Source organism: Phycodurus eques, chromosome 4 (genome assembly GCF_024500275.1).
Source record: "Phycodurus eques isolate BA_2022a chromosome 4, UOR_Pequ_1.1, whole genome shotgun sequence".
NCBI classification, from domain to species: domain Eukaryota; kingdom Metazoa; phylum Chordata; class Actinopteri; order Syngnathiformes; family Syngnathidae; genus Phycodurus; species Phycodurus eques.
In genome coordinates this window covers 23458432-23483471 of record NC_084528.1, presented here as the reverse complement: position 1 = coordinate 23483471, position 25040 = coordinate 23458432, and the positions used below count along the sequence as shown (strand labels likewise).

General features: G+C 41.8%; 1 protein-coding gene across 3 annotated transcripts in view; it reads right to left on the bottom strand.

The window, feature by feature from the left end:
* Window positions 1-25040, bottom strand: part of bbs9 (Bardet-Biedl syndrome 9) — an 86627-nt gene that overhangs the window by 30844 nt on the left and 30743 nt on the right. The window contains exons 14-19 of one of the 3 annotated variants that reach the window (XM_061674720.1): window positions 15717-15821; window positions 8991-9005; window positions 2680-2820; window positions 2305-2400; window positions 1727-1899; window positions 1158-1310 (exon numbers count right to left, since the gene is read on the bottom strand). In XM_061674720.1, coding sequence (XP_061530704.1) covers window positions 1158-1310; window positions 1727-1899; window positions 2305-2400; window positions 2680-2820; window positions 8991-9005; window positions 15717-15821 — 683 coding nt within the window. The remainder of the gene's footprint in view (window positions 1-1157; window positions 1311-1726; window positions 1900-2304; window positions 2401-2679; window positions 2821-8990; window positions 9006-15716; window positions 15822-25040) is intronic. The other 2 variants (XM_061674721.1, XM_061674722.1) reach the window with 2 other exon arrangements.

Genomic DNA, 25040 nt, shown 5'->3' with positions numbered 1-25040 from the left:
CACACCTGCATATGTGAGTGTGCGCGTGTGTCCAAGCATGTAGCCGTACCGGGTGTGAGCTCACAGCTAATCACCCTGAAACAGGAAGTCCATAAATTATCAAACTACAAGTCTCACACAGTAAATCTACACTAACATGTCAAGGCTGAGTGTGTGTGTGTGTGTGTGTGTGTAGGTGTGTGTGTGAGTGAGTGAGTGAGTGAGTGAGTGAGTGAGTGAGTGAGTAAGAGAGAGAGAGAGAGAGAGTGATAGATGACACCTAATATCCAGTTTACGGAATAGAGGATGGGGACATAAAACGTAAAAGTGAGAAATTGTCCCACTTTCTCTGAAAATGTGCATATGAATCGTTTGATGACGGTAATCGTTTTGTCGATTTGTTTGTTTGTCAAAATTGAGCTAATTTACATAATAACCATCCCAACACTGAATTTTCCAACCCATGACTTGGAAGCTCAGCTGGAAGAAGATCCAGAGCCATTTTCAAGTCATGGCTGGACTACATACACTGTGTGAAAACTATGCTGTCAAAGTAAAAAGGAACGCAATGCTGCATTTAGATCTGTTGGCTGCACAGATTAACATTGGCTAACAACGTTAGCTTCTAATAAGCAACACATACGTGCTTTCTCGGTGAAATTGTTGTGTAAGTGTAATTTGGTGGCTTAGTGAGGAAGGGCTGCCTCCGTGAGTGAAAATACAATCCATGCTTGACAAGTGGATGAATTGTAGTGTATGAAGTGCTGCCTACATCATGAAAATCCTTTTATTGTCTTTACAGGCACTCACATTTTCCCCACGCTCTGAGCTTCTCTTCTGAAAGTAGAAGCCACTCGCCTTTTCGCAACACCCTAGTTCCCTTCCTGGTCATCATGGTAGCGAAAGCCCGACTCGCCATTGGCCCAGCAGTATACGGGGCTGGGATCATTCACTTGAATGAGGCTACAGGCTAATTTCAGTGAGCTAAAAAATAGAGTTTAAAGTGTTCTTTTTTTAAAAAAAAATATTTTTTGACAAAATGAAGTCACATGGTAACTGTTAAAATTATGAAACAAATGCATAATGTCACCTTTAAATCAGCTATGCTGCTTAAGTAGTCACTTTGCATTTTGACGTGTGTGTCTGTGTGTGTGTGCATGTGCGTATGCGCAGTCCACCTGGGTGTAGGTGGAGTCTAGCAGCGTGTCCAGGTTCTGCAGTGGCGCTGGGGTTTTGTCTTTGAAGCGGGTCAGGAGGCGGCGCTGGACTGCTCGGAACTGGGCGGCCCGCTCGGACAGGAGGTCCTGGTACTTCTGAGCACTGACGCGAAGCTGACACACACACACACACACACACGAGAAGAACACAGTCTATATTTTTGACAAATATGGATAATTTAGGGTTTTGGGTCATTCATTTTATGAACAATTTAAGGTCGCATTAGGATGAGCTGGAACCTATCCCGGTTGACTTTTGTCAAGTGAAATGGGGTACACCCTGTACTGGTCCCCAGTCAATCACAGGGCATATATAGACAAACAAGCATTCACACTCACATTCAGACTTAATCACAATTTAGAGCCTTCAGTGGAGCTAACATGAATGTTTTTGGACTGGGAGGAAAACCCACACAAGGCAAACACCACACAGGAAGGATCCAACCCAGAACCTCTCGACAGTGAGGCAGACGTGCCAACCACCAGTCTTCCGTGCTGACATATTTGGCATAAGAAAAAATCGTGTGTACCTGGAAGTGGTGGTCTACAGACAGGAAGTAGTCTTTGAGGGGCAGCGGTCCGTCGAAGCTCTTCTTGAAGCTGTCAACTCCCAGCTTGGAGAAATGAACGTCGACTCTGTGGAGCAGTTCCTTGGCCACCAGCCACATGTCCTCGAAGGCGTCGCTCTGGATGCGATAGCGCTCTGGTGTCAAAAAGACACAATGAGGTGATCATGACAGCAGTAGATGTATTTCCTACTTTTGTGACCCGCTGTTTGTGTCTCGTGAGTGTGGGTCTTGCAGTGAATCTTTTAAAAATCAATTCATCTGCAAGACATTTATTTTTTAAGGTAATGTTGCGAGATGAATTTGAAATTATATTCATGTGTTTTGGGGCCATAGTTTGGGGTATATTTAGAGTGGAACCTATTTAAAATGGGAAATTATTAAACAATTCAGAGCGTGGCATCTAATACTTGAATGTTTGCTATTCATGTCCGTGATTGATCCGTAACCCCTGCAAATAGCGAGGTTTCACTCTTATGGATAAAAGTTAGTAGTATTCAAGTAAAAAAAGACAAAGCATTCAACACTCAAAGACTTCTTACGGGAAGTTTTGGAGGCCAGCACGGTCACAAGGCCGCCCGGCAAGAAGCGGAAAGCCAAACAGTTCCCCTCGTTATCTCCCGACTGGGTCGTAAACTCTGCAGATGCACACAAAGAGGCAAAAAAAAGTTTTAAAAAAAGGCCAGCTTGATGGCTCTGATAGCATGGCCTATCGGCATGCAGGACGCCGACAAAAAGCAACAAGACAGTCACACTGGTAACAAAGAGCACACAGACACATACGCACTGAGAGAGTGTTTAGTCGTCAGAGTTGCTGATTGCAGCTGATTGTCAGATTACTGGGAAAAAAAGGACCTCCAGTTCAAACACATGAGGACTCACTAATATAAGTATGCATATGTGTGCGTGTCGTATACCAGGAAAGATGGTGGCCAGGTCCACGGGCAGCTGGTTGGTGTCCACCGTGATTTTGAAGACGCTACTCTTGCTAGGAGAGGACGCAATGCAGACGAGGGCAAGAGGAAGGGTGAACTGGCACTGGTGGACGTGCGGGACTCCTGGAAGGCAAAGAAATAACGAAAGAGAATCAAACATTTTATAATTAAATCGCAAAATGTTCAACCAAGCCATATATAATTGTATCTAACGAATGTTTGTTTGCTTAATACCAACATATAATGTGAAACACCATTAACGGGTTAACAGAAATTAGCATAGGTCTCGCGGTACCTCTCACAGGCACACATGGGCTTTCCCTGCGCAGGCCCTCACGCACACACATCCATTCACACACACATTTTCTTTCTCACAAGTACACATTCTCTCACACATTCACACTCTTACTCATGCAACCGTCACACTCTTGCACATACACTCACTCTCTCAGAAATTAACACACACTCACGTGCACAAACTCTTACGCTCTCACACACACACACACACACACACACATACACACACACACCCACACACATGATGGTCTGTCTCTCAATCATACTTTGACACACACACATGGACACACAATTATCTCGTAACTATGTGAATAATTGCATTGGTTTTGCATGAAAAGCCATGCGTAGCCAAGGCAAACTGCAGCCACAAAAAAAAAGTGGAACTACTATCCCAGTCAGCTACTGTCTCCTGCTCTTTGTTTTCTTCACATTCTACCCAATGATTGCCATCCCCTTCTCCGCCCCGTTGACCCACCCCTCCTACCCCCTCCGCCCCCCCAGCAGGTGCCCTCAGCGTGAAGGCCGCTGCTACGAGCCAAAGCAAAGAGTCTTTGGGTTTCCTGTGACAAGCGCTTCTGGGGTACAAAAAGTGGAAATTCTATCCTGGGTGGGGGAAAAGAGGAAAAGCAGCACAGGGGAGAAAGCTTTGGGATTTAAAGAACAGTCATGGAGATGAACTATATGGGCAAAAATATTGGGACAAAAAAATGGGGCATGTAATGTAAAAGTGACTTTTTAAAGTCTTGTCAACAGCTAGAATGTAAGTATGACTGAACTGCCTGGTTACCCATCAAGTGTGAAATTAGACAGCCAAGTGAATCTTTTGTTATCTTGACAATTTCTGAAAACCTGTTTCGGGTTGTGGCTTAACAGCGGGGCTAGTTTACATAACTCCACCCCCATAGCACTTTCAAGCCATGGCTGGATGACACTGTATGAAACCCAATCACTTTAACACCAAAAGGCAAGCAGAGCTGTGTCGAATTTTGTTGGATGCGCAGATTTAGCTTCTGATAAGCGCCACATACAGTGGCGCCTTGAGGTGCCTTGACTTACAAGTTTATCGAGTCTAGCTGTTGCTTTGCCGATTTTCTGTCTTGAGATACAAGAAAAATTAGCGATACAAGTGTGCATCAGATCACCACGGCCCTTGTCGTCAGCAAACTTGCTAAACATCAGGCGACCATAAAGTCACATTGCTTTCTTGGCAGTGGAAGGACAATACCATTTGGTGCCACTAAAGCTTCGTTAAGCTGATTTGCCAAGCGCCAATAGACCCACAGAAAAAGAACACAGTAATTTAGGGACAGTCATGTTTTGTGCTTGCATGTTCCGTGTTTGCGGGTTATTTGGAGAGCATATGTTATTACTTTGTTTGTATACACTAAAATACTGTTGAGTGAAATTTTTCTCATGGAAATAAAAACTAAACTTGGTGTTTTGGGCGAGCTGAAACAGCGTAATTGCATTTTCATTAATTTCAATAGGGAACGATGATTTGAGATAACACTGTTCTGAAATACATGTAACAAAGGTCATGGAACAGATTAAACTTGTATCTCAAGACACCACTGTAATTTTAAATTGGCAGCTTGTTGAAGTGCTGCCTCCACCAGAGAAAACTCATGCTTTCTTTCACTAAGTGCTGTTTAATATTCAAGGCACAATAAGTATCAGAGTACGCGAGAGCCAGAACCGTCCCCTCAAAATCCAGTAATTTCAACCAGGGTGTTACAGTGGATGTAAATTGTTCTGTAATTTTTACGAAAGCATGCCACGGCCATGTTTAATCAGACACTTTGGAATTAAAAAAATATGCATAACACAGTGGGAAGAGACAGATAATTTTTTGTAATTTCTGCATAAAATGGCCATAAAATGTCGTCTGATCTTGATCTAAAGTATAAAGAAACAGTCTGCTTGAACGAACACCACACAAACAATTTTGTGGTCATGCCACAGCATCTTAATCAGGTTGAGGTCAGGACTTTGACTGGGATTTCAGAACATGTATTTTCTTCTTCTGAAGCCATTCTATTGTTGACCTGCTTTTGTGTTTTTGATGATTGTCCAGTTGCAACATCCATCGTCTTTTGAGCTTCAACTACAACCCCAATTCCAATGAAGTTGGGACGTTGTGTTAAACATCAATAAAAACAGAATACAATGATTTGCAAATCATGTTCAACCTATATTCAATTGAATACACTACAAAGACAAGATATTTAATGTTCAAACTGATAAAACTTTATTGTTTTTAGCAAATAATCATTAACTTAGAATTTTATGGCTGCAACACGTTCCAAAAATGCTGGGGCAGGTGGCAAAAAAGACTGAGAAAGTTGAGGAATGCTCATCAAACACCTGTTCGGAACATCCCACAGGTGAACAGGCTAATTGGGAACAGGTGGGTGCCATGATTGGGTATAAAAGGAGCTTCCCTGAATTGCTCAGTCATTCACAAGCAAAGATGGGGCGAAGGTCACCTCTTTGTGAACAAGTGCGTGAGAAAATAGTCGAACAGTTTATGGACAATGTTCCTCAACGTACAATGGCAAGGAATTTAGGGATTTCATCATCTACGGTCCATATCATCATCAAAAGGTTCAGAGAATCTGGAGGAATCACTGCATGTAAGCGGCAAGGCCGAAAACCAACATTGAATGCCCGTGACCTTCGATCCCTCAGGAGGCACTGCATCAAAAACCGACATCAATGTGTAAAGGATATCACCACACGGGCTCAGGAACACTTGTCAAAACAATGTCAGTAAATACAGTTCGGCGCTACATCCGCACGTGCAACTTAAAACTCTGCTATGCAAAGCAAAATCCATTGATCAACAACACCCAGAAATGCCGCCGGCTTCTCTGGGCCCCAGCTCATCTAAGATGGACTGATGCAAAGTGGAAAAGTGTTCTGTGGTCCGACGAGTCTACATTTCAAATTGTTTTTCATCCTTCCTCCTTGGTGTTCTCCCATGAATCTTGTTTACTGTTGTACGAATAGTTGATTGAGGGATCTTGGAATGTGCCAATTTCTGTAGGTCTTCAGCTGACACTCTACGGCTCTAATTTAAATCTCATTGAGCATTCTGCACTGTGCTCTTGCAGGGATCTTTATACTCATTGGAAGAGAAGCAACAGTGCTGAACTTTCTATATTTATAGACAAGTTGTCTAACCATGGACTGATGAAAATCAAGATTTTTACAGATACTTTTGTAACCTTTTCCAGCTTTTTAGAAGTCAACAATTCTTAATCGTGGGTCGTCTGAGAGCTCTTTTGAGTGAGTCATGAAACACATAAGGCAATGCTTCTTGACAGGAGACAATTCTAACTTGGTGTGTGTTTTGCAGTGGCTTGGGAGCACCTTTAATCCACACCTCCAATCTTGTCTTATTGATTGGACTCCAGGTTGACTCAGGGTGGCTCACACCTGATTCTGATTAGCTCTGGACAATCCGTAGCTTTAGAGGTTCACATAATCGTTTGTGTGGTAACCAGACTGTTTATTCTTGTGATTTGTACAAAGATCAGACCATATTTAATGACCAATTTATGCAGAAAAAGAAATTCCAAAGGGTTCACAAAATTTTCCTCTCACGGTATGTCTCCTTTAAGTGTTAATTTTGGACAGGAACACTTAGGAGGAGTTCCTTTATTTTATTTATTTTTTGTTACCAGCGTAGCAGGCAAGTTCTATAAAGGCATGCTTTGAGGAGTTTGGCGAGGAAGAATTTGACCAGAGCCTTGACGTGATGCATCATATGATGATCAAAGTATGTACATGGACATTATGTTGATATTATTGGAGAAAATAAAGCGATGCTCCCAAGATTTTTTTCTTCTTCTTCACAAGCATGTATGTGAGCATTTGAGATGGAAATGTGAAAGGATCCGAGTATATTTTATGAATGGATTTGAGGATGGTATGTGAATAGATTTGACATGTTTATGCAAGCTTATTTGAGCTGTATGTGTGCAGATGTTTGACATGTTTATGTGAGCGTGTATTTATGAGTTGAAAAGGAAGTGGTTTCAAAATAAAATGCCATTGACCAACAGCCATAAACTACAATAGTAAGCCTAACTTAAGCAGTAGCGTTACATAGCATTATACTGTATAGTACATACATATATATTTATAATGTATATATATGTCGTATACTTGTTGTTTATTGTGTTACAATAACGCATTTCCTCATTGATTTAAAATGGTTGCTTTTAATGTGTAAGTGCTGTAGGATATGACGTAATGGCCGGCCAATCAGAAGCTGTGTCGTGTATGAAGTAGGGCTAGGCTGGCTCGTCTATCAAGAGCGAGAAGCCATTAATCGGACACGGATGCTGCCGAAGAAATGTGCCTTTCGGGCTAAAGCGCAGTGGACGTGTGTTTAGACAGAGTTTCAACACCGCTGCATTACAATCTGAAACGTATACGGTTCGTTGCAGGCACGATGGCCAGATAGTCGCATTTAAGCTCCCCTGCACCGGTGTAGCTAATGAGTCGGCCAAAGGGAATGAAGGAATTTAACTGTCATAGTGAAACTTGTGTCATAGATATGCACTCCAGACTGCACACACTCAGAGTCAAATATTTCATGACTTTTTAAACTACAGGTACATCTCAATAAATTAAAATATAGTTGAAAAGTTTTTCTTCAGTACTTATCGTCGGGCATGAGGCAGGGCACACCCTGAACTGGTTGCCAGCCAATCGCAGGGCACATACAAACAAAAAACCATTCACACTCACATTCACACCTACGGGCAATTTAGAGTCTCCAATTCATGCATGTTTTTGGGATGTGGGAGGAAACCGGAGTGCCCGGAGAAAACCCACGCAGGCGCGGGGAGATCATGCAAACTCCACACAGGCGGGGCCGGGGATTGAACCCCGGTCCTCAGATCTGTGAGGCTGACGCTCTAACCAGTCGGCCACCGTGCCGCAATATGGGGAATTATTATTTTTTATTTGCTATGTGCTATAATCATCAAAATAATACATATTTTAAATATTAAATACTTCATGTGTGTGTGCAGTGCATCTCTATAATTTTATTTGAATTGAACTACCTAATAAAACATTTACACTATTCATGTGTGAGCATAATCGACGTGTGCGTGAGCATGATTGACATGAACTCGTGAATGCCAGTGACGTGTGGGAGAATGTGATTGACGTGCTCGCGTTAACACATTGGAGTTGTGTTAATGAGAGTGTTTGAGTAGTCTTTATGAGAGCAAGACTCGTGCGTATGAGAGTGTTTGAGTAGTGTTAATGAGAGTGTTTGAGTAGTCCTTATGAGAGCAAGACTCGTGTGTATGAGAGTGTTTGAGTCGTCTTTATGAGAGCAAGACTCGTGTGTAATGAGAGTGTTTGAGTTGTGTTTATGAGAGCCTTTCAGTAGTTTGTGTGTGTGTGAAAGCATTTGAATAGTAAGTGTGACATCTAAAATGAATAATGTCCCTAACGGCCCCTCATATACGTACGTCTGTGTCACAATAAGTCTTGTGTGAAAGATAAAAACTCACGTGTGTGTCACAAGTCTTGTATTACTTGTATGAAAGAAAATATTTTATTCTTTAAACAAGCTGTGTGTGTCACATGGAATCTTGTAGGAAAAACGTGCGTGTGTGTGTGTGCATGTCACAAGAAATCTTGTTTGAATTATAAAAAAGAAAACAATACTATTCAGAAAGTGAAAATGCGCGTGTGCATGAATGTGTGTATCTGTCTATGTGTGCGTGTGTCTATGTGCATGTGTTTCACACGAATTCTTATATGAAGGATAAAAAGAAAATATTATTCATAAAGTAAGGTGTGTGCGCGTATGGACTCCTGGCGGGGATCACGTTCCAGAAACAAACGGTAGGTTGCGCTTTCTTCCTGTTTATACAATACAGTATGTGTGTGCGTGTATCTCTGTACAGTGCGTGTGTGTCTGTGTGTGTGTGTGTCTACAGGCTCTATGCACGTGACCGTGCACGTACCTTTGGGGTTGAACTCTGCAGGGAAGAAGAAAGAGAAGACGAGAGAACACGTTAGACAGATCACCAAAGAAGCAGATGTTCCACTCGGATGGCGATTCGCTCGCCCTCGTTCCCACGATCCGCCAAATGCACGCTCCAGTGCACGTGATCACGCGCACGCGCACTCTCACATTCACACCTCGGGACAATTTAGGGTGAGCTGGAGTCTATCCCAGCTGACTTTTGGCAAGAGAAGCATTTACCCTGTTTTCTTAACTCATTCACTACTGTGGACGTTTATATTGGTCAACTGGAACCCAACCGTTTAATGCCACCGACGCATACAGGATATTCCTCAAGTACAATTTTCAACAAGTAGGCGAGGAAGACTGTCTCGCTCAGCTTGTCAGTGAAAATCATGTTTGTAAATCACTTTAATGACCAACAGATACCTGTAAATGGTGGTGTTGCATCGTTTTGGAATTGAGATGAGCACAGCTTTTGAGTAGAAGATAAAGCTGAGGTCGCGAATCTCTGTTTGTTATGCCGATTATGAGGAAGAGAAATGACAACACGTTGGAAGTCAGACATGTTCAGGCACATCACACTCAAACAAAGTATGTATATGTACAGTATGCTATAAACAGAGTATGTGTCTTGGTATGTCGCAGAATGTAGCAATAATGAGAAAAGAATGATGGTTCATGGACTGAATGGCAAGCATATGTAAAATAGCCACACTCGAGCTATGCGGTGAGTCAGCCTAGCTCACAGAGTGTTTATCAGCAAATTAGAATTAAGTTAGTGCTCTGCTTGACGTTGCTTTTCACAAAAAGCTTGTTTTCTCCATTTTTTTTAAAATTAGAAACTGGTGTTTTGGTAAAAACTCTAGAAACTAAACTTTTCGTTCCTGGTGGAAGACGACAAGTCCACTCTTTCTTTTAGTAGGTTTGGTGCTTGTATTGTCACTGAACACAATATTCTCTGGGTCTTGAAAGAGCAGTCAAAATGCTCTAAAATGTTTACCAGTGGTGCTATCAGAGAATGCTTCTGCTTTTGCTGCCCGGAAGTACGTGTGATGTCATGGTGAAGTGTCCTACACCAAAGACAAGATGACGACACATGTACGTAGGAGGGAACCCCATGTTTGAGTCGCGATGCTGACTAGTGCTTTGACCTGGTGCCTTCGCCCTGGTGACATCAGCAGCACATTAAAGCCTCCAGACAACTTGAGTTCTATTATTAGCCTCACAATAAAGCCGTGTTGCAACGTTGCCAGACGTGAAAGGGATTTGAGACAGAGGAAAAATTTTCCACTGTGCAGCACATTGCTGCCAACTCAAACGCAATCCAAAGGAAACAATACCTCCTTCTTTTTTTCTTCTTTTTTTTCAATAAACTACCTTTTGACGGAGATTATTTGGACTATTTGGAGCAATAATGAAGTCTGTGACATTTTGGAATAAAGGCTGCTTCTGTTGCACGGCAGTGAAGAAAAGTCAAATCTTCCAGCAGCATTGCTCGGAAAGGGACATTGCTCAAGCTAAAGTGGGCTACACATATAGAGATTTGTTTTTTTTACATTTTCAGCAATTTCTTTTATAAATGTGAGAGAGCCCATACATGATAGAGGTGTCCCGATCTAATCTCTGTGATCGGAAATCTGTCCGATGTTAGCAAAAAAAACCAAGGATCGGATCGGACTGGATCTAAAATCTATAATTTTACCACTCTTGTATAAGCAGAGCATTCTGTGCTCCGCTCCAGCACTTTGATCCCGCAGCGCCCAAACGGCGTGCAGAGCAAAAGGCTGTTAGGGCGCTAACGTAGTAGCAAGGAGTAAGTGTTAATGTTGCTTGCTTAAAGTCTTTTGACACTCCAGTTGAAGTTCACTGTAAAACTCAACATATATAACAAAATAATTAAACCTATCAAATGTTCAAATACATCACAGACTTTGTGTCTTCATTTTTGATCACAAAAATCACTAGCTCAAAGCTAACGCACAATACTGTGATTTCTCGTGTGTAATGTGCACCCATGTATAATACACACCCCCAAAGTTGACCTCAAAATTCTGGAAAACCCTTCTACCTATGTATAATGCATTTTTACAATGCATGATTTTGCTTCTACCCATATGATCAAAACATGAAGAAGTATTATCTGTATTTTGTTAGTTTTTTCAAATAATTATTCTGAAGTTAAGCACTTTATTTAAACACGTAATACTTTTTTTATTTACTTGCTTTTATTTTGAAATTCACTGCCCTACTTGTATTCAGTAAATGAGAAAACACACAGTTGTGCTCATATGTTTGATTACCCAGGCAGAATTTGTAAGATGGGTACAATTCTTAAAGAAAACATGAAGGGCTAGGCGAAACATTTTCTTTTCTTTTAATGGGAGGATAAGGGGTACAGAAGATTGATGGATGGATGGGATTCAAATTAAACTGTCAAGCATTTCAGAAAATCATTATAATTAGCATCTGCAGTAGCATCTGCAACATTTGCAGAATCTACATTGTCCCAGATTATTGCACTACTAGTCACTTTAAACTGCACAAATTTCCTGAAGTCTCTGTGCCATTTGCACAATGGTCATTACACCGGACTATTGTTCTATTAGTCATTTAAAACTGCTCTAATTACTAGAGGACTCTGCATCTTTTTGCACATTGTCAAAAAAATAAATAAATTGTACCGGCATTACCACATTACTAGTAATCTTTTATTGCTCAGTGACTGTGTGTTTATGTCTAAAAAGTATTCAATTCACTGTCTGTTGCCGTACTAGAGCGGCTCCAACTACCGGAGACAAATTCCTTGTGTGTTTTTGACATACTTGACAAAAGAAGATGATTCTGATTAAACAAAACATAACCATAAAGAAATTAATGATGGTTGTTGTTCCGTCATCTGTCGTATTTACAAAACACAATATTTCATAAATTCTGCCAGGGTATGTAAACTTATGAGCACAACTGTATATATATATATATATATATATATATATATATATATATATATATATATGCAGTCATACGTACCCCTGTCATATTGGAATGAAAGTGTTGGCCACACTTTTCTCATAATCTCTAGGGGGCGGTGACATTCGCATGAAAGTGTACAGCTTTTTAATAACCTCTAGATCGGGGGGGGGGGGGGGGGGGTCAAACTCTTTTTTTTGTCTCGGGCCGCATTGGAGTTATTATTTCCCTCAGAGGGCCGTTAGAACACTGAAACATATAAATGTTTAATCAAAAACATATTACCATTACACAACAAATTGAGGGATAACTAGTTTTGAAATCAGAAGAGAAAGATAATAGTTTGTTCAAGTATTGTTTAAGTTACTGTAGAAGAAGGGTTTGGTAACAGAAAAATGCAATATCTCAACATTATTGTTTATTATTATGACAATTTGGAATTTGGGTACACATTTTAGCAAAAATCACGGAAGTTGACGAGCATGATTTGCTTTTGCGGGCCACATAAAATGATGTGGCGGGTCGCAACTGGCCCCCGGGCCTTGAGTTTGACACTATGCTCTCGATAGCGGCATACATTTGTAAAATGTGAAAGTTTTCCCCTATACCGATGTATAATGCGGACTATTGACTTTTGACAATTTATTTGGGGGGGAATGCGCATTATACACAAGAAATTACGGTAAATTAAAAAAACCTTGAGGAGGTAACAAAAATTAAAATCAGACTTGCGGGACTTATCTCTCTCAAAATAATGAATACTGGTACACAAACACTGAATAAACATATAGAAACAGGCAATATAACAATAAACTCTGACATATATTCTTCAAACAGTGAAAAACAATTTATAATGTCAATATTTGATCGGGACTTCTACTTTCTTTGTTATGGCAAGTGTGTATCTCATTGCGTGCACCAAACTGCCCTTCAGAGGTCACAACGTGCAAAACAGTTACTTTACGTAACCCATTGGTTACTAATAAATGGGTAAGTTTATCTCATACCTAGTGTTGCTAATTACAGTGGGTACGGAAAGTATTTAGACCCACTTAAATTTTTCACTTTGTTATATTGCAGCCATTTGCTAAAATCATTTCTTTTTTTTCCTCATTAATGTATACACAGCACCCCATATTGACAGGAAAAACGGAATTGTTGAAATTTTTTGCAGATTTATGAAAAAAGAAAACTGAAATATCACACAGCCAAAAGTATTCAGACCCTATATTTAGCACAGGTGCTGTCCATTTCTTCTGATCATCCTTAAAATGGTTCTACACCTTCATTGGAGTCCAGCTGTGTTTGATTATACTGATTGGGTTTGATTAGGAAAGCCACACATCTGTCTATAAGACCTTACAGCTCACGGTGCATGTCAGAGCAAATGAGAATCATGAGGTCAAAGGAGGCGGCACGGTGGCTGACTGGTTAGAGCGTCAGCCTTATAGTTCTGAGGACCAGGGTTCACTCCCCGGCCCCGCCTGTGTGGAGTTTGCATGTTCTCCTCGTGCCTGCGTGGGTTTTCTCCAGGCACTCCGGTAAATTGCCCGTAGGTGTGGATGTGAGTGCGAATGGTTGTTTGTTTGTATGTGCCCTGCGATTGGCTGGCAACCAGTTCAGAGTGTACCCCGCCTCCTGCTGGGATAGCTGGGATAGGCTCAAGCACGTCCGCGACCTTAGTGAGGAGAAGCGGTTCAGAAAATGGATGGATGGATGGATGGAAGGTCAAAGGAACACCCTGAAGAGTTCAGAGACAGAATTGTGGCAAGGCACAGATCTGGCCAAGGTTACAAAAATATTTCTGCTGCACTCCTCAGAGCACATTGGCCTCCATAATCCTTAAATGGAAGACGTTTGGGACAACAAGAACCCTCCCTCGAGCTGGCCGTCCGGCCAAACTGAGCAATCGAGGGAGAGGAGCCTTGGTGAGAGAGGTAAAGAAGAACCCAAAGATCACTGTGGCTGAGCTCCAGAGATACAGTCGGGAGATGGGAGAAAGTTCTAGAAAGTCAAACATCACTGCAGCCCTCCACCAGTCATGGCTTTATGGCAGAGTAGCCCGACGGTAGCCTCTCCTCAGTGTAAGACACATGAAAGCCTGCATGGATTTTGCTAAAAAACACCAAGATGGTGAGAAAGAAGATTCTCTGGTGTGATGAGATCAAGAGAATTTTTTGGCCTTAATTCTAAGCGGTATGTTTGGAGAAAACCAGGCACTGCTCATCACCTGTACAATACAGTCCCAACAGCGAAGCATGGTGGTGGCAGCATCATGCTGTGGGGGTGTTTTTCAGCTGCAGGGACAGGACCACTGGTTGCAATCGAAGGAAAGCTGAATGCAGCCAAGTACAGGGATATTGATGAAAACCTTCTCCAGAGTGCTCAGGACCTCAGACTGGCCCGAAGGTTCACCTTCCAACAAGACAATGACCCTAAGCACATAGCTAAAATAACGAAGGAGTGGCTTCAGAACAACTCTGTGACTGTTTTTGAATGGCCCAGCCAGAGCCCTGACTTAAACCCAATTGAACATCTCTGGAGAAACCTGAAAATGGCTGTCCACTAACGTTCACCATCCAACCTGAAAGAACTTGGGAGAATCTGCAAGGAGAAATGGCAGAGGAACCCCCAAATCCAGGTGTGATAAACTTCATCATTCATGGCTGTAGTAGCTCAAAAGTGTGCTTCTACTAAATACTGAGCAAACGGTCTGAATACTTATGGCTGTGTGATATTTCAGTTTTTCTTTTTTAAGAAATCTGCAAAAATTTCAACAATTCATTTTTTTTCAGTCAATATGGGGTGCTCTGTGTATAGTATAGTCATGAGGGGAAAAAAGGAACAAATGATTTTAGCAAATGGCTACAATATCACAAAGAGTGAAAAATTTAAGGGGGTCTGAATACTTTCCGTATCCACTGTATTCATCTCTGTTTGAGTAAAATCGCTTGATGAAGCCTTTTCTAACATTCCATACTACAAAACAAGTAAATTATGTACTATGTTTATTGCTGAAAACGGATCGGCTGCAATATCGGTATTGGATCGGAAGTGAATAAGTTGGATTGGAACATCCCTAATACATTCATTCATTCATTCATTTTCGTTCCGCTTATGCTCACAAGGGTCGCGGGCGGGCTGGAGCCTATCCCAGCTATCTTCGGGCGAGAGGCGGGGTACACCCTGAACCGGGACTAGGAAAAATAAATTCATGTGTGATCTCACTGCTCTTCCACTGTGTGCTGTACTGGAAATGAGCAACACAGCTGAACACACATAAGGTACATCTAAGTCAATAAGAAGTGTCAAAAGCTTAATTTAGGGTGTTAAATTCAAAAACTGAAATTACTATTATAGAGATGCAGTACACACACTCAGAATGAAATATTTTGTGATTTTTTTTTTTGTTTTATATTTCTATGTATCAATTTGATGATTATAGCTTACAGCATACAAAAAAAAAAAATCACCATCTCTGCAAACTAAACTATTACATAACAAATAATCAAGAAATAATGAAAATTATTTTAATGTAGAAATTAAGACAGGAATTTGCCCTCTGAAAAGTCCACACCCCCGAGTTTTTGTTATCTATATATAAGTACTGAAATAAATGGACTTTTGTACCATATTCTAATTTATTGAGATGTACCTCCTGTATAACCACATCTGATGTAATATTAGTGGTAGTAGTGTAGTAGTATAAGCACAAGTGGTAGGCTAAACAGCCTGGAGGGTGGCCATTTAGTACCTGTGGGCGAGCTGTAAGAGAGGGTGAGGTCTCCGCTCAGGTCTGCAGGCGGGTAGCGGCCATTGAGAAAAGCTGAAAAGACAACAGCAGTGGACGAGCCCACACCTGAGGAAGAAACCACAGCAACGTGCTAATGTTAATAAGCACTTCAATAATTCTATTCAAATGTTATATTGTTTGTGATGCTTATAATATGGAGGGCGAACCACTTTAAAGGCATGTCAAGAAAAGGCTCTTCTCGCTTTCACTCTGATTTCACTACATCCTTGTTACCTCCTTATTTACCTTCATTTCACATTCACCGCCTCCTTCCTCCCTCCTCATGATTACGAAAGTCTCTTTTTATGTTTCTTCCACTGCCTTTGCACTCCATCTTCAATACCAGGGTCCAACATGAACTGCGGCCCGATGGCCCTGTTGGGCAACTATGGGCCAGTACAAATATCGTAAATAAATATGTTGAAATCAACACATTCTTGCTTTTAACACCATATATTTTGAGTTGTATCCACTTAAATTAAATTGATCAAGCCATTTTACCGCACTGCACACGTTTTGCGCCTTGTAAGGTTAAGAATCCTCAATCATCGGACAGAATAGGGATTCAACCCAAGATTTATCATGCAAATGGCTTTCGCTGTCGAGGCTGCTGCAGCAACCCACTCCAAGTAAAATTATCCATGCTAAACCTATTCGAGGAAGCACATTATCATTTCATTGGAGTGTCATGTTTTGATTGACTTGTAAATCTACATGAGTAACTGTCGCAGTACATAATCAAATCAATAGGCTTCATGGCTGCAACACGTTCCAAAAAAGCTGGGACAGGGTCATGTTTATCACTGTGTTACATCACCTTTTCTTTTAACAACATTCAATAAACGTTTGGGAACTGAGGACACTAATTGTTGAAGCTTTGTAGGTAGAATTATTTCCCATTCTTGCTTGATGTACAGCTTCAGCTGTTCAACATTCCGGGGTCTCCGTTGTCATATTTTACGCTTCATAATGCGCCATACATTTTCAATGGGAGACAGGTCTGGACTGCAGGCAGGCCAGTCGAGTACCCGCACTCTTTTACCACGAAGTTGTAACACGTGCAGAATGTTGTTTGACATTGTCTTGCTGAAATAAGCAGGGGCATCCATGAAAAAGACGTTGGTTGGATGGCATCATATGTTTCTCCAAAACCTGTATGTACATTTCAGCATTTAATGGTGCCTTCACAGATGTGTAAGTTACCCACGCCATTGGCACTAACACAGCCCCATACCATCACAGATGCTGGCTTTTGAACTTTGCGTCCATAACAGTCCGGATGGTTCTTTTCTTCTTTGGCCAGGAGGACACGACATCCACAATTTCAAAAAACAATTTGAAATGTGGACTCGTCGGACCACAGAACACTTTTCCACTTTTCATCAGTCCATATTAGATGAGCTCTGCCCCAGAGAAGCCGGCAGAGTTTCTGGGTGTTGTTGATAAATGGGTTTTGCTTTGCATAGTAGAGCTTCAAGTTGCACTTACTGATGTAGCGCCGAACTGTATTTACTGACATTGGTCTTCTGAAGTGTTCCTGAGCCCATTTGGTGATATCCTTTACACATTGATGTCGGTTTTTGATGCAGTGCCGTCTGAGGGATCGAAGGTCACGGGCATTCAATGTTGATTTTCAGCCTTGCCACTTACATGCAGTGATTTCTCCAGATTCTCTGAACCGTAGATGAGGAAATCCCTAAATTCCTTGCAATTGTACGTTGAGGAACATTGTCCTTAAACTGTTCGACGATTTGCTCATGCACTTATTCACAAAGAGGTGAACCTCGCCCCATCTTTGCTTGTGAATGACTGAGCAATTCAGGGAAGCTCCTTTTATACCCAATCATGGCACCCACCTGTTCCCAATTAGCCTGTTCAGCTGTGGGATGTTCCTAACAGGTGTTTGATGGGCATTCCTCAACTTTCTCATTCTTTTTTGCCACCTGGCCCAGCTTTTTTCGAACGTGTTGCAGCCATAAAATTCTAAGTTCATGATTATTTGCTAAAAAAAATAAAGTTTATCAGTTTGAACATTAAATAGCTTGTCTTTGTAGTGTATTCAATTAAATATAGGTTGAACATGATTTGCAAATCATTGTATTCTGTTTTCAATTGGGGTTGTACTTCAGCTTCACCACCGCCTCATGTTTCTTTTTCCTCAAGTCCTTTTCACCCAACCCTTAGCATCTCATTTTTTCTTTCCTTGATCTCCTTCTCTAGTCTTTTAAAAATGGTTACAATTTGTCTGAGGTTAAGCTGCAGTGCTTTGGGCCAAGATGAATACCACAACGTGTGTGTCTGTATCAAAACGTGTGTATCCTTCTTGTGCATGTGCAAATAATAAATAGAAGCAAAACAGGTGTGGACAAAAAACACAAATCAGGAAATTAGGATTCCTTAGCGTCATTCCTGCTCTGCTTCTACTTAACCCATGCTCGCACAACTTTGGCAAAGTGGACTTTTTGGGGGAATATTTTGGAGTGGTGAGAATATGGGCTGAAGTGTCTCTGGCTGCTAAAGTTTCCTGGGTCCACTCTCTCCTCTGCCTTCATCCTTTCAGGCGCACTGACCTCCTCGCTGGCCGCTGCCTTCCCAGCATTCCGTCTTTCAGCGGGAGGCTTTTAACCTTGGTGCCCCACGGGTCAACTGGCTCGGACGGGTTTAAGTGGTTTAAGTGTTCCCAGGCCCATTAGGAGCAACAAACACTCAAAGAAACACACAGTAAACCCTCTCTCTCTCTTAGCATCTCTGCCCGCTTCACTTCCTGTACCGGGCCACATCTGGACAGGTCAGGTAGCGGTCCATGTGACCCGGAGGTCTGTGTGGTCCTGCCGCTGGACTCTCAGGGCCATTTAGCCATTAATGCTGACAACAGTACAAACAAACTCCACACAAAGGTGACCACCAGAGCACACCTCGCCTCCTTGACCTCCGCAATTGTGTCCCCCTCGCGTCCAAGACTCTGTTTGCGTAACCTTGTGTCACATCATCATCACGGACCTCTTCCATGCCACATTCCTGCCTCCTGATCCTCTAAGGCAAGGGTGTCAAACCCTCCGAGGGCCGCTTTCAGAAAGATGGAAGGATGCAAGGGCTACTTGGACATTCTTCAACTTCAATTGTTTAAACACGCTAGGACCAATTCATAAGCAAATACACATTTTCATATTCAGTGGTGCCTTGAGATATAGGTTTGTTCCTTGACCACGCTTGTAACGCAAAACACTCATATCTCAAATAATTTCCCCGCATTGAAATGAATTGAAATGCCATTAATCCGTTCCTGCATCACCCCCCCAAAAAAATTGTAATGTGTTTTCAATTACAAAAAATAGCACTATATACTATTTTATTTTTAAAAAGATACAACAATACATAATTAAATAGAATGAAAAACCTTAAAAATGTTTTGCTTCAAGTCAATCAACATTGTGCTGCTCCATCTGGTGTGCACGTCTTGGCCACCTGGGGACAGTATATTACATCCATCCATCCATTTACTGAGCCACTTCTCCTCACTAGGGTCGCGGGCTTGCTAGAACCTATCCCAGCTATCATCGGGCAGGAGGCGGGGTACACCCTGAACTGGTTGCCAGCTAATCGCAGGGCACATACAAACAAACAACCATTCGCACTCACAATTTAGAGTCTTCAATTTATGCATGTTTTTGTGATGTGGGAGGAAAACCGGAGTGCCCGGAGAAAACCCACGCAGGCACAGGGAGAACATGCAAACTCCAAACAGGCGGGGCCAGGGATTGAACCCGGGTCCCCAGAACTGTGAGGCTGACGCTCTAACCAGTCGTCCACCGTGCCACCCAGTATTACATATATACGGAAATACATGGAGACGGTCACAAGTTACCGCGCAGTACGCTGCAGTAATAGTCATTCTTCACAGAGCATTAGGAATACATGTCTGTGAGTACTGTATTATCTGTCTACATGTGTTGTTCTACCGTTTGTGTTCAAACAGCCGTTTTTTAAAGGGTTATAATTCCGCAACACCTACTGCTATTTATAAGCCCATCTACTGTGTGTCCAATTATGTTAGCATTAAACGAGCAGACTTTAAGGAAAAGTTATGTGGTTGTTTTAAAAACTCAGTGTGTATTTTTTTTTTTTTTTTTTGACAATAAACCTCAACTGGGCCTGGCAATAACCAGCTCGAAGCTTCTTTTTTGAAGAATTGTTCTCTATCTGCCAAACTGCTGCGTGTTCTGAAGTGAGTTGAGTTCAATGCCACCATACAGCATTCATATCTCAAGTTTTCCTCACAAGTCATAGCAAAAAAATAGTTGAATGATGGCTCGTATTTCGAAAAACTCACCAGTCGGTCACTCGTATCACCAATGCACACGTCAGTCAGTCACTCGTATCACCAATGCACACGTCAGTCATAAACAGTTAAGGATATTCAGCTTTTAGGAGAAGAGCAAAATTGTGTGTAAGTGTGTTTGTAAGTGTATGTCTGAGAGAGAGAAAAAAAAGAGAGAGAGAGAGAGAGAGAGAGAGAAAGGGTGTGTGTGTGGATAGAGCAAGATAAAGAGAGGGTTGTAGAGAGAGAGACAGAGCGAGAGAGAGAGAGAGAGAGAGAGAGAGAGAGAGTGAGTGTGTGTTTATGTTAAGTTTATAGTGACTCCTGGTTGTTAGGTGAAGGTGAAAGTTCAAGAGGGGTGAAGATTCTAGTCTAGAGAGTGAAAACGTGCTGACAAGTGGCAATTTTGTGCGTATGCGTGTGAAAATACATGAGATAAATGAAAACAAACCATTAAAGTTTATTTGAGAGAATTGCCCATGACATAAACTAATGTGCAACGATGAAGGCGAGTTTAAAAATATTTAATAGATCTATGATGCAACCTGATGAAAGGGCAAGGAACCATGCAACTTACAAGTTGAAATAAACTTCTGGAAGAATGGCCAATAAGAGAGAAAAACAGGCTCTCCACCACCTTTATCATGGCGAAACCTCGAAATGATCATCAAACTTTCATGTCATATTCTTCCCAAATTAGAAGGCGCAGGCAAAATGTTTTGGACGATAGCATCACCCATCTGTCAAGGACTTATGTTTCAAATTTGGCAGCAATGGAACACAATCTCAAGGACAAGTTTGTCTTTAAAGGACACCTGGAACTGGCCAAAATGAGGCCTAAATGACTAAGTGGAAACAAAATGGCAGACTTCCTGTGTCTTTTCAATTATGGCTACCTGGGATTTTTTGTGAATCTACTCATGATAGACACTTTTCCGAATTTTCCTTTTCACACTGCACTTGGCAAGGCGTCTGATACTCTCGACTTTCCCATTCATTGTGTGTGCGCTGAGGGGGTGTCAGCGCGTTTTGACTCGGCGCGGAGGGGGTATGACACTGAGCGTCACGTCATCGGATAGAAAGATTTTCTACTCTGGAGCGTTGACAGGGTGACGTCAAAAGGCTCCATTGGGAGAGAGGTTGGCGGAGTGATTTCCGAGCGCTATATTGGCAGACTTGTACTGTAAATGTCAAGGGGAAAATGGAGGACGCTCTAATACACATGGTTTCTCTTTGCCCCAAAATCTCTGCTTAGCCTGAAATATACCTCAAAGCGGTCTTGGTAAAACATTTTTGTGGGTCTACTCATGATAGACATGCCCACCAAATGTCACGTTAAGTTAAACTGGCATCGGGGGTTGAATTATCCCCCAAAATTCTGCGGGGTGCTGTAGAGAGGATTTTCTGGGAAAACCCTCAAAATGCTGATTGATTTGGCAACATTTGGAAACCACGCCATTTCAATACAGCCTTTAATAACCTCCTTGGCAGAGGTAACAAGCAGCGTGCTGTTAAACACTATCTTTTGCTCCTCGCACTGACCGATCTGCTCACACATTCTTACCTTTGAACTATGAACCTAAATGAAAATACCACTTCCTTCCTGACTTTAGACATGTGGGCATGAACATGACAATCAGTGGTCATGGCATCACAAAGAAGAAAAACAACAAGAGTGATGTGAAAGAGGAGAAGGATGAGCAAGAACAGATATGGAGAGGAGTGATAAAGGGGGCAGTGTATGTGTGTGTGTGTGTGTGTGTGTGTGTGTGTGTGCGCGCGCTGGTGTGTGTGGTGAGCGGGGAATCGAGTCGCCATCTGAGACAAATAAAAAGTGAACTAGCAATAAAAAGTCAGAAGGCGCTACCTCCCTTCCCCCTACCCCTGTAGACACACAAACACACAGACACACATGTACGTGAGTCTTTGTGTGACTATATAACTATATATATGAGATTGCATATGTGAGACGTAACAGTAGCGACAGCAGTCACTGGAGCACTAAGCCAATTAGCCTGTAGTCGCTAAATGCCAACAAAGTCTCAAGTAGTGACAAGTGGTACAGTGGCGTCAATGCTCAGCAGCTGTGAATGTTTTAGTGATTTTGTTTGTCTTGTCACAAAAATGGGTTCCAGCACAAAATGTCTTCATGTTTGTTTAAGCCATATCACCAGAACCAGTATTACATAAGACACGACCACTATTGGAGCGTGCCAGTGAATGACTGCCAGAAAAAAAAATCCATCAATCCAATTATATGTAGCGTCCATCCCAGCCCTTCCACAACCACATTCAAATCATCACTGAGTGGGAATTCAACTCACACTGCCTACACAGAAGTCATATCAGTGAACCTACTACACCATCAGCCTCGCCCGGGACCCAAAGTTTTTCTATGGGTGTGGATAACAGTGGCCTGCGATTGATTGACTGCCAACCAGTCCAGGATGTACACCATGTCTCTTGTCAAAAGTCAGCTGGGATCGGCACCTGCTTAACTGCTAACCATAATGGGGAAATGCTATAGAAAAAGGGATGGATGGATAAAATCGCCTTTTGGAAAGCCATTTCAGCATTTATTTGACATCCTTGATATCCAGTTTGAGGTTGTACGAACAGGCCAAATGTGGCACTAATAGTGGAAAAGACATTACTAGTAAGACACAGTTCTAGTTGTCATCCTATTTCTATCTATGCACTGAATTGTCTAACTAGTAATATTGTAGTAATATAGTTCCTATATCAAGGAAATCGAATAAATGTACAAGCAGCTTTCCATAGCCATAAATGCGCAATGAAAACATCTGGGAGAAAGTGAAAGTTATTAAAGCACAATGTTGAGTGTACAGTAGAGTGCAACTTGTTTGCATTACATACGAGCAGCACGGTGTCCAGCTCACATTGCTGCACAAACATGTCGTCCATCAATGATCGACAGCTCAGAATGAACGGGAAAGTTGCACACATCTTGAAAGGAGGGGGAAAAAAAAAAAAAAAAAAAAAAAAAAAAAAAAAAGATTCATACGGAACTCGTGATGCTGCCGCACTCTTGAAAGATGACGCCTGCAGACAATGTGCACATGACACAAGGGGAAATTTTTACTCCAAATATGAACATCTGCTACATTTATGAAGTTATGATGGATAGTGATAATGGACCGATTAAGAAGAAGGGAATAGCCTCAAATAGCAGCTGTGCAGAAAGTTAAATTGATTACAGATAGAAATAAGAAGACAGGTTTAAGGCCACTGACGTTTAAGACTAATTTACAAATACGCTGGGAGAATATGGGCTCGATCTTCCATCACAATATTTTAAGAGCCTTTTCCGATCATATTTTGGAGATAAAACATAAATTTGTATAAAATGTGTTCCTAAAAAAAAATTCTATGGTGTCTGGCATTTATAAGATTTGTGAATATCCAACTTTAAGGATTAAGTGTGATTTAAAAATATTTTTCAATTTTGAAAAATATTTAACTTTTTAAGGCCATTTTGAAGCGACTTTGATCAGATTCAAGACCTTATTACGCAATCCTTGAAGGATCATGAGTTGGAAAATGTATGTTTCATATATACCAAATATTACCTCTATTAGTTTTATACAACCATCACATGTTTTTAGCAGAGTACTTATGTGTGTCCCAGCCATGTTGTGACTACTAGCTGTTTTTCTACCTAGCTGTTATGACTACTAGCTGTTTTTCTCAGTCTCTGCATGTACCCATTCCGATAAAGATAAGTTTGAGTGCAGCTGGACAAAGATAATTGTTTTCTTTCCTTGCCTTCTCTGTCTCTCTCACTTCTATATAACGAATGTTTCTTTGCATGCTCTTTTAGTAAGGGGTGACAACTCGATACGACTTGTACCTTTTCCTTTCTTTGCAAAGATTTTTATTTTTTCCTTGTAATAAAAACCCACGAAGAGAAGATTGCTTCCTTACTTAATCTGTCAGAAAAACAGTTGGTGTCAGAAGTGGGATTCTGGGATTGATCGCCAATCCAGGGTACCCCGGGAGTGATTGATCATCCAGGAACAACGCACAAGTCCTGCCTCCACCCAAAGAATTCAGGACGGGGGGGGGCTCTGGATGTCAACTATCACCTCAGGATCCAAACGGACCTGCGTTGTCCTCCAAACAAAGAATTACGGTAAAGAAAATTGGACCATTTCATATGGTGTACTGCATTTATGTCAAACTCAGGCCCGGGGCCAATTTTGGCCCACGATGTAATTATATTTGGCCCGCAAGACCATATCAAATGTGTAATAGAGCTGGCCTGCCAGTATATAGCACATGCGCCACTAATATTACAAATCCCAGAATGCTTTGCTAGTGTGTTGGCCCTTCAGTCTAGACTGGCGAGCGCCCCTTCCCTTTCTGTTGCAGTCGTTAGCAACTATGCTACCAGTCTCCTCAAGCAAATTTACACTTCCCCTTCCCAAAAATGGCCAAACGAAAGATGGAAAATGGTTAACTTTCAAGACAGGTGGGAGGCAGATTGTCTGTTCACTAAAATAAAAGACGGCGGCACGGTGAGCGACTGGTTAGAGCGTCTGTCTCACAGTTCTGAGGACCGGGGTTCAATCCCCGGCCCCGCCTGTGTGGAGTTTGCATGTTCTCCCCGTACCTGCGTGGGTTTTCTCCGGGTGCTCCGGTTTCCTCCCACATCCCAAAAACATGCATGGTAGGTTAATTGACGTCTCTAAATTGCTCCTTGGTGTGAATGTGAGTGCAAATGGTTGTTTGTTTATGTGTCCCCTGTGATTGGCTGGCAACCAGTTCAGGGTGTACCCTCCTGCCCGATGATAGCTGGGATAGGCTCCAGCACGCCCGCGACCCTAGTGAGGAGAAGCGGCTCAGAAAATGGATGGATGGATGGATATTCCGGATTCAGTGTTTAAGCCAAATTTAAGTCTGTTGTCATATGATAATCTTTAACGCTACATTTCTGCAGAGAAGCG